Source organism: Pogoniulus pusillus, chromosome 17 (assembly GCF_015220805.1).
Source record: "Pogoniulus pusillus isolate bPogPus1 chromosome 17, bPogPus1.pri, whole genome shotgun sequence".
In the NCBI taxonomy this organism is placed as follows: Eukaryota; Metazoa; Chordata; class Aves; order Piciformes; family Lybiidae; genus Pogoniulus; species Pogoniulus pusillus.
Window position 1 is genome coordinate 17,457,153 of NC_087280.1, and position 12,410 is coordinate 17,469,562.

A 12,410-nucleotide genomic window follows, 5' to 3' on the forward strand; every position below is an offset into this window, starting at 1 on the left:
GGAATTCCAGCTGGTGTCTCTTGGGATAACACCAACTCCGTGGAGACCTGCAGAAATTAAATACCCAAATGCTTGAGGCTGTGGGGCTAAGGGACTTAAAATCTGAAGTTGCTGAGCTGGGGAGGAGCAACACAAAGCCTCAGTCCCTCATCGCTGCATGCAGAAAAAAGGGAAATAGTTGGCTTCTTGCTCACATCTGCAGCAAAGGCTTGGCTTGTGCATGGGGTTTTCCACTTACAGAGGCACTCAGGAGTCTTTCCCCTCCCCAGGCTCCTGGGATGAGGTTCTACCCTCGCACTAAGCCCAGTTTTCAGGCAGAAGGATGGAAGCATGCAGATGTCCCTGTTCGTGCTAGGGACAGCGTGAGGTACAAGGGGGCCCACAGAGCTGCGTGGGCTGCAGAATCATCCCTGCAGAAGTATTTAAGCTGTTCAAAGGCACTTTCAGGAGATGTCATTACAAAGCAGAGTTCTGCAGAATAGATTTGGGTTCGGATGTGACAGTGAGAAGCAGAGCAGATACCAGCATAGACCCAGAGTGTCTGCTCCTCTCCTTTTTGGGAGCCTGCTGAGAGTCGGTGGGCAGGGGGTACAAATGGCCCCATGGTGTGTTTTGGACTGGTTCGGCCTGGGAGAAGCACTCTGAAAGCAGCAGGACCTTGGGTAAGCATTGACATGGGCAGGCTTTTCTCCACAGGTCTGAGGAAGGCGTGAGACAGCTGCAGACACTCCAAGAAACTCTTGGTCACTTCTGGAGACAACGATGGTCACCGCAAAAGGATGGATCCTCCTCTTACTGCTGGGAGCCACGTCCGTTCTAGGTGAAGGTCAAACGTCCTTATTCCCATCGCTGTGCTGTCCCCTGCCTGCGGGCATGACAGCACGACAGCATGTCTGTCAGCAGCCGCTGAGCCAGCAGACATGGGCCCAGCATCAATGCCAGGAGCTGCTCTGGGTCAGCCTGGTGTTTGCCCAGTCTAATGACTTCCAGACAAGGGCTGGCACCCATCCAGACCCACCGAGCATGGGTGAAGTCTGTCTGCCAGTCAGTCAGCCTCTGGATGACCAGGGATGAGCCTCCCTGATGACTGGTCTTGCTGGGACCATCCCTGCCTGCCACCACAGAGGCTCCACAGTGTACAGCTCACACCCTGGCTCCCCTTTCCTCTGCACAGGCTCACCCTGACCAGTGCCTTATCCATCACTTGAGCCTGAACCAACCCTGGCCTGTGATCCAAGCCCTTGGGAAGTAGTGATGTGGCTCTCTTCTAGGAGAAGAGGATCAAGAGCAGCAGGATCTGTCCACTGCTGGCTCTTAGTGGGTTGTATATACCAAATTGTTGAGCAGTAAGCAATTTGCCCTTCTATCCTGGCAGGTCTCCCAGAGAAAGCCTGTTTGTAGGCTCCCTGGATTTCTTTTCCAAGGCTATAGAGGAATGTTTTCTTCCTGAAGTGCTCTGCCCAGACACCTGAGAATAAAACCTAGGCGAGTCCATTTGTCACTTGGGATATGCCCAGAAGCCCTGCTGAGTCCTCGGGAGCTGGGTGCAGGCGAAAGCTAGTGCAGGGCAGCTTCAAGCTTGGGTCTCCAGTCTAAATGGGACTGGTACCAGAGAGCACTTCAGGAATTAGCCAGAGACACCAGCTCCCCTAGGTCGCACAGGTGGCCAGCAAGTGCAGAAACCACTCCACGTCCAATAGCAACCACTAACCTCATCCATCTCAGGCTTATTTATCCCCACACAAGCTGAGGCAGAAAATATTTTATATCTCCACCTATGCAAAGATTTTTTTACCTGAGTGGCTGTAACATAGAAAGCATAAAGATGTTTTCCTTGGGTGACAAGAGAAATGGCAAACTTGCATCATACCTGAGCCACAATGATGCTGTGAGACACCTCCATCACACCCTTCTCTTGGCATCTCCCACACAACATTCTGCAGGAGGCCCTAACCAGCCACAACCTGCATGGAAATCTGAACAACTGAGCCTAAGAATGTCCAATCTCTTGAATATAACCAATTATTACTCTAATTTAACCTCCAAATTATTGTCCCTTAGGTCAAAGACTTCTGAAACCAGCCCTCAGCAGGATCCAGATAGAACATAAAACCTTCAGCCCACTGGTAACGCTCAACGTGGAGAGTAAGTTCTTCCCCAGCTCAGGCAGCTTTCCCTCACCAGCACACTGGGGTTTTGCACGCCTGTGACTGTTTTCAGCCTTCATTTACAACCTAACAATATTATTTGAGTAGCTGAAGACATTGAGGCAATGGAATAAATGCGACCTCCTGTAGGGTTTGGGCTATTGCTGACATACACTGTTGGCTCCTCTCCTGGAACAGTGAAGGTCAAGCGTGTGACCACAGCCCCAACTCCTGCAGGCTGGGAGGGTGAGGAGAGCCCAGGGATGGGCAAGCACATTCTCCAACCTGCCTTTTCCCTGTCCCCACGCCCAGAGCAGTCTGTGACACCATTGCTTTAGAATTAAAGCCCATGGGGCATTAATTACCGTTGGAGCCTACTCTGCTCTTTCATCTCAAGGAGATACCCTGACCTCTTAAGCTTTACTGGCAAGTGCTTTGAATTTAAATTCCAGTGGGTGCTGAAAGGGCTGGGCATGCTGATGCCATAGCTGAGGGATGCCACAGCTGAGGAATTAGGGGACTTTCCCAGTCTCCCATCCCATTCCCAGCAACTCTCTTATCCACTGGGAAGAATCAAAGTGCTGAAAACACGAACACTCAAAGAGAGGTCCCCACCACCTGCTGAGAGGTACTATAGTTTTCCCAAGAAAATTGTTATTCCCTCAAAACATGTGGCACAAGGTAGTGTTGCTGGGGCTCTAGGAGCTGGGGCTGACTCCTGCTTCTCTAGGAGGGAATCAAGCAAAATCTCCAGGCTTTGACCAATCCAGTTAGAAACTAAAGCATCTGCCTGTGGTAGCAGTGAGCTTCAGAATCAGTTTTGGCCTCCAGTAGAAGGTTTTCTAGACCTGCTCAGGTTGAGCAGTTGTTCCTGGTGCCTTCCAAACCCTACCTGAACTACCCCACATGTCTTCTGCCCACAGATACGAGGAGAAGCTCTCACAGGGGAGACCCAATCTTCGCCTACGCCAGACGCAGTATGTTCCTGACAGCTCGTGCCATGGCATAGCACTGTCCCTCCTTGCATCCCTACCAGCCCTCAAGCCCCTCAGCTTCTCCCCTGTCCTCTGCTCTCTGCTTTTTCTGTTGTTGAGATACTACCCAGAGCCATTTTCCCCCACAGGACTCCTCCTTTCTTGTCATCACCAGCCCTATAGCCGACCCCAAACAAGCTTAGGAGAGAGACCCCACTTTAATCTGTCACACATCACATTTTCTCTTGGGGTGAATGTGGATGGGTGCTCATCTGTGTGCTGATGGGGATGGGACTGTGTCCCCCAGCCCACCTCCTCCTGCATTCCCCCAGTTGCTAAATAAGGTCTATGGATGCTCCACTCAGGATGCTGGAGTTGACAGGCAAATGACAGGACGCTGGATGCTGACAGGCAAACAGACTAAAAACTCACCCATCTAAGCCAAGTGCTTGCTCCAAGTCAAACCTGTGGCTGCTTTCATTTAAGTGTTTTCTTTTCCAGCCACCTGGTTTTGTAAGCCAGGGGTTAATTTCTGACCATCACTACCGGAACAGCCGCAGCCCTGTGCCTGTCTGCCTTTTTAGGAAATAACCAACCTGGTTTGTTACAGACCCAGTGGAAGAGTAGATGTGGGAGATGACAAGGCTCACGTCTCCAAGGAAGCTCATTTTTAGAACCTTTAGTCATAAGCTCATCCTCGTAAACATTAGTAGAACATTGTCATTTAAAACCAAACCCAAACCGCAGATTTGGAGTGGATCTCATCCATTCAGAGCAGCTTAAATTAATACCATCTAGTAGCTTGGTTAAAGAAATGCCTTTAAAACCCTAACCACTTATTAAACTCTCAATAAACCCTCTTTGTGTTCTACGAAATCAGCTGGCCCCTAACATGCTCAGCCTGCTCAGTAGCATCTTAGGCTTCCGTTTTGCATGCAGTAAAGCCGGTGCTGGCAATAGGACACAGGTTTTCCCTATGGAGAACAGCTGTTGAACTATGGTTGGTGACATTCAACATGATCATACCAATAATTTTACCCTTTTGTTTTGGTGGTTTTCTTCTTTATTTAACCACTTTTGAAACGCAAGGAAGTGGTGCCCCTGAGACAGCATTTAAATGACAATGTGGGTTTGATTTCCTTTAAGCCAAAGTTATTCACCACTAAGTGTGAGCTGCTTGCACTTTGCTCCCTTCGAGTTTATCTTAATCATCCTGAATTTGGTAGCCTGCAGGGAATTAGGTCAGAAGTTTTCAGACGCCTTCTCCTGCTTTATTCCCCAGCTCTCTGAACGTGCTTTGAGTTTGTTTAATCCATGGGGTGCCTAATAGCCAAATGCGTGGTCTGAGGTATATAGAAGCTGTTGTATAAAGGGTGCTAAGAAAACAACTGCCTGGTTTGGGGCAGCTGTACATGTAATGTGCATCTCAGTAACACACCACTGATGTTATTCAAGGTCCACTGGTGCAAGATTCAAAAAGGTTTTTGTCTCCATGGTCGAAATGGAGCGAGTGCTCAGCCAAGTGTGGCCAAACCGGTGTGCAGAAGCGTACCAGATCCTGCCTAGCTGAGCGCCTCTGGGGCGTGCACTGTAATGAAGCAACTGAGGAAGGGCGGCTCTGCATTGGACATGTTTGCTCAGGTGCTCCTCTAACCTCACTTATGGGCAGGGGATGATGTCCTGATCTCACCACCGCGTAGGTGTTGTGCTGCCTTTGCTTTCATTTCACCAGCTCTCTCTCCCTCACCAGAATTTCATGATGCAGGTGCCTTCCCTAACAGGGCTGGAGAGTACAAAGGGAGTTTACAGCCAAACAGCAAGAGAAAAGGGGAGATTCAGATATAGGAAATCATCAGGGACCTATAAAGATGCTGGGGATATTGGAAAGATCTCATTAATCTTCTTACAATAGCAGCTCTGAAGGTGGAGTCAGTGATTGCAAGCAGCTGCCTCCATCCAGTCTCCAGTTGGGAATGCGGAATAGCCACAGCCCCCACTGAAGGGGCTTGTAATTAATGATCTTATTCATATAATCTCCATTTTAAACAAATTGTCCTGAAAATAGTCTGTGTTTTTCTCCTAGAAAGCTGCCTCAGGATTTCCCTGATTTCTTCTCTTTATTTCCAGCTACAAAACAATTCTAGGTAGCTGCTGTGCAAAGATGCTCTGTGGTGGTAAAAGGAATGACCTGAGCCCTTTCCTTGGGAAGAGACAGACTATTACTTAGGATTAATCACTATAGGTAATTGAAATACTTCAGAAAGCTTTTCAGAAACACTATTTGGGAGAGCAGTTATTAAACCCATCAGGTCTCCTTCTCTGGAGACTTTCAAGGCCCATCTGGATGCACTCCTCTGTGACCTGAGCTAGATTACAGTCCTGCTCTGGCTAGGGCGTTAGACTCGATGATCTCTTTGGACCCCTTCCAACCCCTGACATCCTGTGGTCCTCTGAGGTAGTGCTCGTTTGGCAATTCAGGTGTGTCCTGCCCAAGCCAGGATACCGTTGAACAAAGGCATACCGCTTTCAAGATAGACCAAAGTCATTTCTTTTGGACACGAATTGGTAACAGAAGCCTAAAAAGTTTAAGGCATTTGGACTTGCAATTTTGCCAGAGTTGAGCTAAGACCTGGATTCCAATTTCCCTGAAATCCAGCCCTTTGGGGAAGGCAAATAACAGTTCCTAGCTGTAATTACATCCACGTGGCTGCTTTCTACTAATTGTCAGGTTCCAAACGACATGGTCTGGGTGTTGCTAACGCGCAGCTGTTGATGATCACCAGAAGTATGTTTTGGATAGCATTGACTCCTCATGCAGTGTGTGCCTTATTGCATCTAAGTTAAGGGCAGCCGTAAGCCTGTGCTGTGAGCGTAGCAGGGACTCAGGGCTGCTGTCTTACCTGCCTGCCTCCTCTCCAGGCTGCAACATCACCTGCCCCATGGGCCGTGTCAACGCCGACTGCGACGCCTGCATGTGCGAGGATGCGACCCTGCACGGGAAGGTCTCTCTTGAGGATGGGTCACCTGCTGCTGACGCCCGTGTCTACCTGCAAGCCAAGAAACTCAAGCTGTTGACCATGGCTGATAACAGGGGCATGTTTAGGATTCCAGGGGTTTGCCCAGATGGCAAAAACACCCTTAAAATAAAGAAAGCCAAATATGCCACAGCGACTGTCACTGTGCCAGAGAGCAACAGAAGAAATCTGGGGATCCAAGTGCATCTGCAACGATCAGGTAGCCCCAGAGAGAGGACACATGCAGGAGGCTTTAGACAGGAATCAGAAATATACCATGGTTTTAGGAGGATAAGAGTAAAGAGACAGCCTTTTCCTGAGGTGATGAAGGGCTTTGAACAACAGCCTTATGAGGAATGGCTGAAGGAACTGGGGTTGTTTTGTCTTCAGAAGAGGAGGCTGAAGAGAGACCTCATCACCCTCTACAACTACCTCAGGAGGGGTTGGAGCTAGGTGGGGGGGTTGGTCTCTTCTCACATGCAACAAGTAACAAGACAAGAGGAAATGGCCTCAAGTTGTATCAAAGGAGGTTCAGGTTGGATAACAGGAAATTTTCTTCCCTGAAAGGGTTCTCAGGCACTGTAACAGGCTGCCTGGGGAGGTGTGGAGTCACCACCCCCAGAGAGATTTAAAAGAGGCATGGATGTGGTGCTGAAGGATGTGGTTTAGTGGTAGTGGCTTAGCAGTAGTGGTGGGATTGTGAGTTCTAGGTGAGTGGATAGAGTTCATGACCTCAAAGGCCTCTTCTAGCCATAACAGCTCTATGATACTGTGATTCCTCTTGCAGGCAAACCTTACATTACCAGGAGTCCTGAGGACAAAGCCAGGAGAGTGGGACAGAGTGTGTCCCTCTGCTGCGATGCCGTTGGGAGCCCAACCCCTGACCGCTACCTCTGGTAAGGAACTCAAGCTTGATTGGACAAAACTCTCACCTGTCCCACAGGTGCTATTTTTCTCTCCTTAAAGGTGGTTTTGAAGCTATAAACCAGCTAAATATGACAAGATCTGATTGCTAGAAATTGGTTTCCCCATGATGTGCAGAGCTGCCATTTCTCACAGGTGCAGTAAAGCTCTCTGCTGAGAGCCTTGCTGGAAAAACATATAAAGAAGAGCTTGAAAAACCTCAGCAGGCACAACTGGCAGCTCTGTCTTCCAGCCATGTCTTAGTACTGCCAGGGGAAGGGGAATAACACTTTGCTGCTACCTAGCCAGACTACAAATGGGGAAACTAAGGCAAGAGGTCTGGCAAGACTGAGACCTGTGGGGCTGTTTAACTTGGAGAAGAGCAGACCAAGAAGTGATCTGCTCAATGCTTGTCAACAGCTAAATGTCAGGGAGCAAGAAGATAGGGCCAGACTCTTTCCAGTGGTGCCCAGTGATGGAACAAGGGGCAATGGGCACAAACTGGAACATAAGACCTATCACCTAAACATAAGGGAAATAAGGGAATAAGGGAAAATTTCCCTGTGAGGCTGCTGGAGCCCTGGAGCAGGCTGCCCAGAGAGGTTGTGGAGTTTCCTTCTCTGAATAGATTCCAAACCTGCCTGGACATTGTGATCCTGGGCAAGCTGCTCTGGGGAACCCTGCTTTAACAGGGAGGTTGGACTGAGCAATCACCACAGGTCCCTTCCAAACCCTACCATGCTGAGATTCTGTGAAAATCCACACTGTGGGATGCAGGATTAGGCCACTGCTCTGCAGAAGTCAGCCTCTGTCCCTCTAACTGCCTGCCTCTTCCCGCAGGTACCACAATGGCTCCCTGCTGGATCCCTCCTTATACAAATATAAAAACAACCTGATTCTGAAGAACTTGAACAGAGACCAGTCTGGAGAGTATTTCTGCAAGGCCAGCAGTGCCGGGGGGTCAGCAAAGTCCCAACCTGCCAAGCTCGATGTCATAGGTAAGTATTCGTGATGCCCTCTAAGCAGCTGGGAAGGTGGTGGTGTACAGAAACCATAAACTGTGATAAGTGTGGGGAAGAGAAGTTGCAGGAGGAGTATTTGGGCTTTATTTCATGCACCTGTTAGCAGATAAGCTTGTGTGATCTGGCTGTGAACCAGGTGCTCTCTACAAACCCTGGATGGTAGGTAACCTGCCAAGCTGAGTCTGCTGGTTTCAGCAGATTTCTGACTGTACTTGCTGGCTGACAATGCATATTCCTGTTTGCTTAGGGCTTTGTTTGGTTTCTTTTTTAAAGCTTGGGACACATTTTAGTCCATCCATAGGCAAAAAGCCAGGCAGATGTTGAAGGTCTAGCTGAGATGGGTTAGATAGCAGTGGTGGGTAAGCAGGAGCTAGGAACCTTCAGCAAACAGCTGAATTAAGCTGCTCTTAATTGGGTACCAAGTTAAAGCTGAACACCTGTTTCACCAAAACTGAGGCTGGATGAGTTCAGCCAACCCAAATCCTGGAAATACCTGGTTTGTGGCTCTGAAAACCTCACTGTTACTAGAAGCAGTGTTTGGCTCTGAGGGCTTCAGACCACATAATGATGACTGTATTTTGTGCTGCTCATTAAGAAATCCTATTTAACAGGGAGACAAGAGGCAGCCTGCAACTCCCAACCTCAAAGCCACCTCATCCGTCTTCCTCACGACTGCTTCCAAAAGGCAACCAACTCCTTCTACTATGATGTGGGCAGGTGCCCAGCAAAGACCTGTGCTGGGAAGCTGGATAAGGGACTCCGGTGTAAGGACAACGTTGCCTACTGCTGTGGAGTGTCCAAGATGGAAACCAGAGACATCTCCTGCGATGGCTACACACTCCCCACTAAAGTCATTGTAGAATGTGGCTGCAAAAAGTGCACCGAGACCAAAATAACTGTTCGAGGCAGAGCCACGGCAGCAGATAATGGTGAGCCACTGAGGTTTGGCCACATCTACATGGGGAACAAGAGAGTGAGTATGACTGGCTACAAGGGAACCTTCTCCATCCAAGTCCCAGCAGACACAGAGAGACTGGTTCTAACCTTTGTGGACCGGCTGCAGAAGTTTGTGAACACAACAAAAGTTCTTCCCTTCAAGGAAAACGGAGGTGCTGTGTTTCATGAGATCAAGCTGCTGAGGAAGAAAGCCCCTGTCGTGCTGGAATCCACCGAAACCAACGTGATCTCTTTGGGAGAAATGGAAGAGGATGATCCAATAGCTGAATTAGAAATCCCTCCCAACGCCTTCTACAGGAAAAATGGAGAAGCCTACAGAGGCAAAGTGAAAGCCAGTGTGACCTTTCTGGACCCAAGAAACATGTCAACAGCCCCTGTGACACCAAGTGACCTGAACTTTGTAGATGAGGAAGGAGATATATTTCCCCTCCGCACATACGGCATGTTTTCCATGGACTTCACTGATGAGAAGGGCACTGAGTCTCTCAATGCAGAAGAGGTGAAGGTTCATTTGGATGCTTCTCAGGTGAAGATGCCAGAGCACCTGCAAGAGATGAAGCTTTGGTCCCTGAACCCGGAGACAGGATTATGGGAGGAAGAAGGAGACTTCAACCTCGAGAAAAGCAGGCGGCGCAAAAGGGAGGAGAGAACTTTTTTGGTTGGGAACATGGAGATCAAAGAGAGGAGGCTTTTTAACCTGGACGTCCCCGAGAGCAGACGCTGCTACGTCAAAGTCCGAGCCTACCGAAGCGAGCGATTCCTGCAAAGCGAGCAGATCCAAGGGGTGGTGATCTCTGTTATAAACACGGAGCCAGAACCAGGGTTCTCCTCCAACCCCAGAGCGTGGGGCCGTTTCGACAGCGTGGTCACTGGTCCCAATGGTGCCTGCGTGCCTGCCTTCTGCGATGAGCAAAACCCCGAGGCCTACGCAGCTTATATCTTGGCTAGCATGGGGGGTGAAGAGCTCGAAGCTGTCTCCTCTGCTCCCAAACTCAACCCTAACGCTATTGGGGTCCCACAGCCGTATCTCAACAAGCTCAACTACAGGAGGACAGACCACGAAGACCCCAACACTAAGAAAACAGCATTCAGCATTAACATGGCCAAGCCAAGCCCTAATTCCCCAGAAGAGAACAACGGCCCCATTTACGCCTACGAAAACCTAAAGCAATGCGAGGAAGCTCCACAGAGTGCTGCTCACTTCAGGTTTTACAGGATCGAGGGAGACCGGTACGACTACAACACCGTTCCCTTCAGCGAGGATGACCTCATGAGCTGGACTGACGATTACCTGGCATGGTGGCCCAAGCCCATGGAGTTTAGAGCCTGCTACATTAAAGTGAAAATCAACGGCCGCCAAGAGGTGAACGTAAGGTCTCGCAACATGGGTGGGACGCACCCACGTACCATTGGGAAGCTCTACGGCATCAGGGATGTCCGCAGCATTCGTGACCCGGAGCGGCCGGACGTGTCAGCAGCCTGCCTGGAGTTCAAATGCAGCGGCATGCTCTTTGACCAGGACCGCGTGGACCGTACGCTCGTCAAAGTCGTGCCGCAGGGCAGCTGCCGCCGGGAGAGCGTCAACAGCATGCTCCATGAGTACCTGGTGAACCACCTCCCCATGGCCACGAACAACGACTCCAGTGAGTACACCATGCTGGCTCCTCTTGACCCACTGGGACACAACTACGGCATCTACACCGTCACCGACCAAGACCCGAGGATTGCCAAGGAAATCGCCCTAGGCAGGTGTTTTGATGGAACATCTGATGGCACCTCCAGAACCATGAAGAGCAACGTCGGTGTTGCGTTGACTTTCACCTGTTCAGAGAGGAGCACAACAGAGCAAAGCATCTTCCAGTCTCAGAGGAACTCAGGCCAGCAATCCATACTAGGTCAACAAGGGCAAAGCCCCACATACCGAAGGCCACCAGCAAGCCGCCGACCCACCCAAAGCAGGATCCCCATGAGAGGTCAACGGCCTCTCAACTACTAACGCTGTAGAGAAGCCTCAGTGAAGTTGCTGACACTCAATGAAATGCAATTTGAAAGTAACATCCATCTGCTAATACCCTAAGTTGGAGCTGGTGGGTGTCAGTAGTTTTGAGATGTAATTAAGGTGCACTTTTTTTTCTTCTCCTTTTCTTTTGTTTTTGGGGTTTTTTTTCCACCAGAAAGGAAGGACATGGGGCAAAAGCTGGGGCTCAGCAGCAGTAGTGAGCTTGTGTCTTATTAAATGCATCCATAAAAAAAAAAAAGCCAACCACCTTCTTTTTGTCTGGCATTAAACAGCTTCAAACCATAGCCTAAAGGGAAGACTAAACACATGTTTAAAGTCATGTACATACAACTCTTTCTGTTCTGCACTTGCAGACTTTGCCAGCCCAAGTACCTGCACAGTAGTTGGTAACGTGAGAAAGAAAAATCAGATTTCCTCATACTGAATTCAACTGCAAGGTTTTGTACTTGAAATATAAGTATTTTATTTATTTCTAGCTTGGTTTAGAAGGACTGGTTTAGAATGCTTGGTTTAGAGTTCAAGCTCAACTACTGGCAACTGCATGGAAAAGCCATGTGGATTTGTAGGCTCCACGTGGATAAAACTGAAGTTTCCTCTTGCTTCTTGCATTATTTGACAAGAAAATCCATGCTCTGGTAGGGTAGGTTAATAAAAAGTGCCCTTTTGTAACTTCCACAATGTTGTCTTGCCTCTGTGTTTGAAACTCCCAAGTAAATGAAGCAGTCATGGAGCTGAGCAAAGAGGAACCTGTCAAACTTCACCTTTCTGTTCCCCAACAGGTCACAGGCTTTATCAGTGTGAGCCCGATTCTGGATATGAGCAAGGGGTTTGGTGGGTAGTCTGTGCTCTTCCAGTGCCCAGGCCTTGGCCAGAGCATGCTATGGTCACAGAATCTGCCCCCAGCTTGAGAAGTGGAGAGTCAGCGGCAGTGCTGCGAGAAGTGAAGCCACAGGGCTGGGCAAGGGATGAACTAAGGAGGCAGCAGTGTAGCCCAAGTGGGACAAGACAGTGTGCAAAGAGGGCTGGAATCCATTCTCCAAGGCATGGAGAGCACAGCTGGGAGGTGCAGAGAAAGCAAGACAGGGTTCCGCACACACGCAGCAGCAGCAAGCAGCCCACTGATGGGCTAAAAGCTGCTTTAAGTGCAAATGGCCACAGAAAGAGTCAGACAAGACAGTGATCCATCTTCAGGCAACCTGTCAAATTGCCCTGTGAAGCCCCCACTACTTCTGCAGTGGAATTGAGGACCTCACCAGCACAGAAGACACCCTGTGTTTACACACAAACACTGGCAGCAAACATTTAGGGGTACAGACATGTCAGCAAGCCTCCACCATTGACATTTCCACCCAAAGAGATCACAAAAGGGTGAG

The 12,410-nt window shown here is 49.4% G+C and overlaps 1 protein-coding gene across 2 annotated transcripts; it reads left to right on the forward strand.

The window, feature by feature from the left end:
* The first annotated feature begins 701 nt into the window (after positions 1–701).
* Positions 702–11,995, forward strand: CILP (cartilage intermediate layer protein). Of its 2 annotated transcripts, XM_064157955.1 has the most exons (8): positions 702–820; positions 2,062–2,145; positions 3,071–3,124; positions 4,577–4,762; positions 6,041–6,355; positions 6,923–7,031; positions 7,879–8,036; positions 8,672–11,995. In XM_064157955.1, the coding sequence occupies exons 1-8, from the start codon at positions 763–765 to the stop codon at positions 11,011–11,013; spliced, it is 3,306 nt and encodes a 1,101-aa protein (XP_064014025.1). In that variant the 5' UTR covers positions 702–762; the 3' UTR covers positions 11,014–11,995. The 2 variants fall into 2 exon arrangements, with proteins under 2 accessions (XP_064014025.1, XP_064014026.1); XM_064157956.1 differs by lacking the exons at positions 702–820; positions 2,062–2,145; positions 3,071–3,124; positions 4,577–4,762 and adding an exon at positions 5,216–5,363.
* Positions 11,996–12,410: the final 415 nt, after the last annotated feature.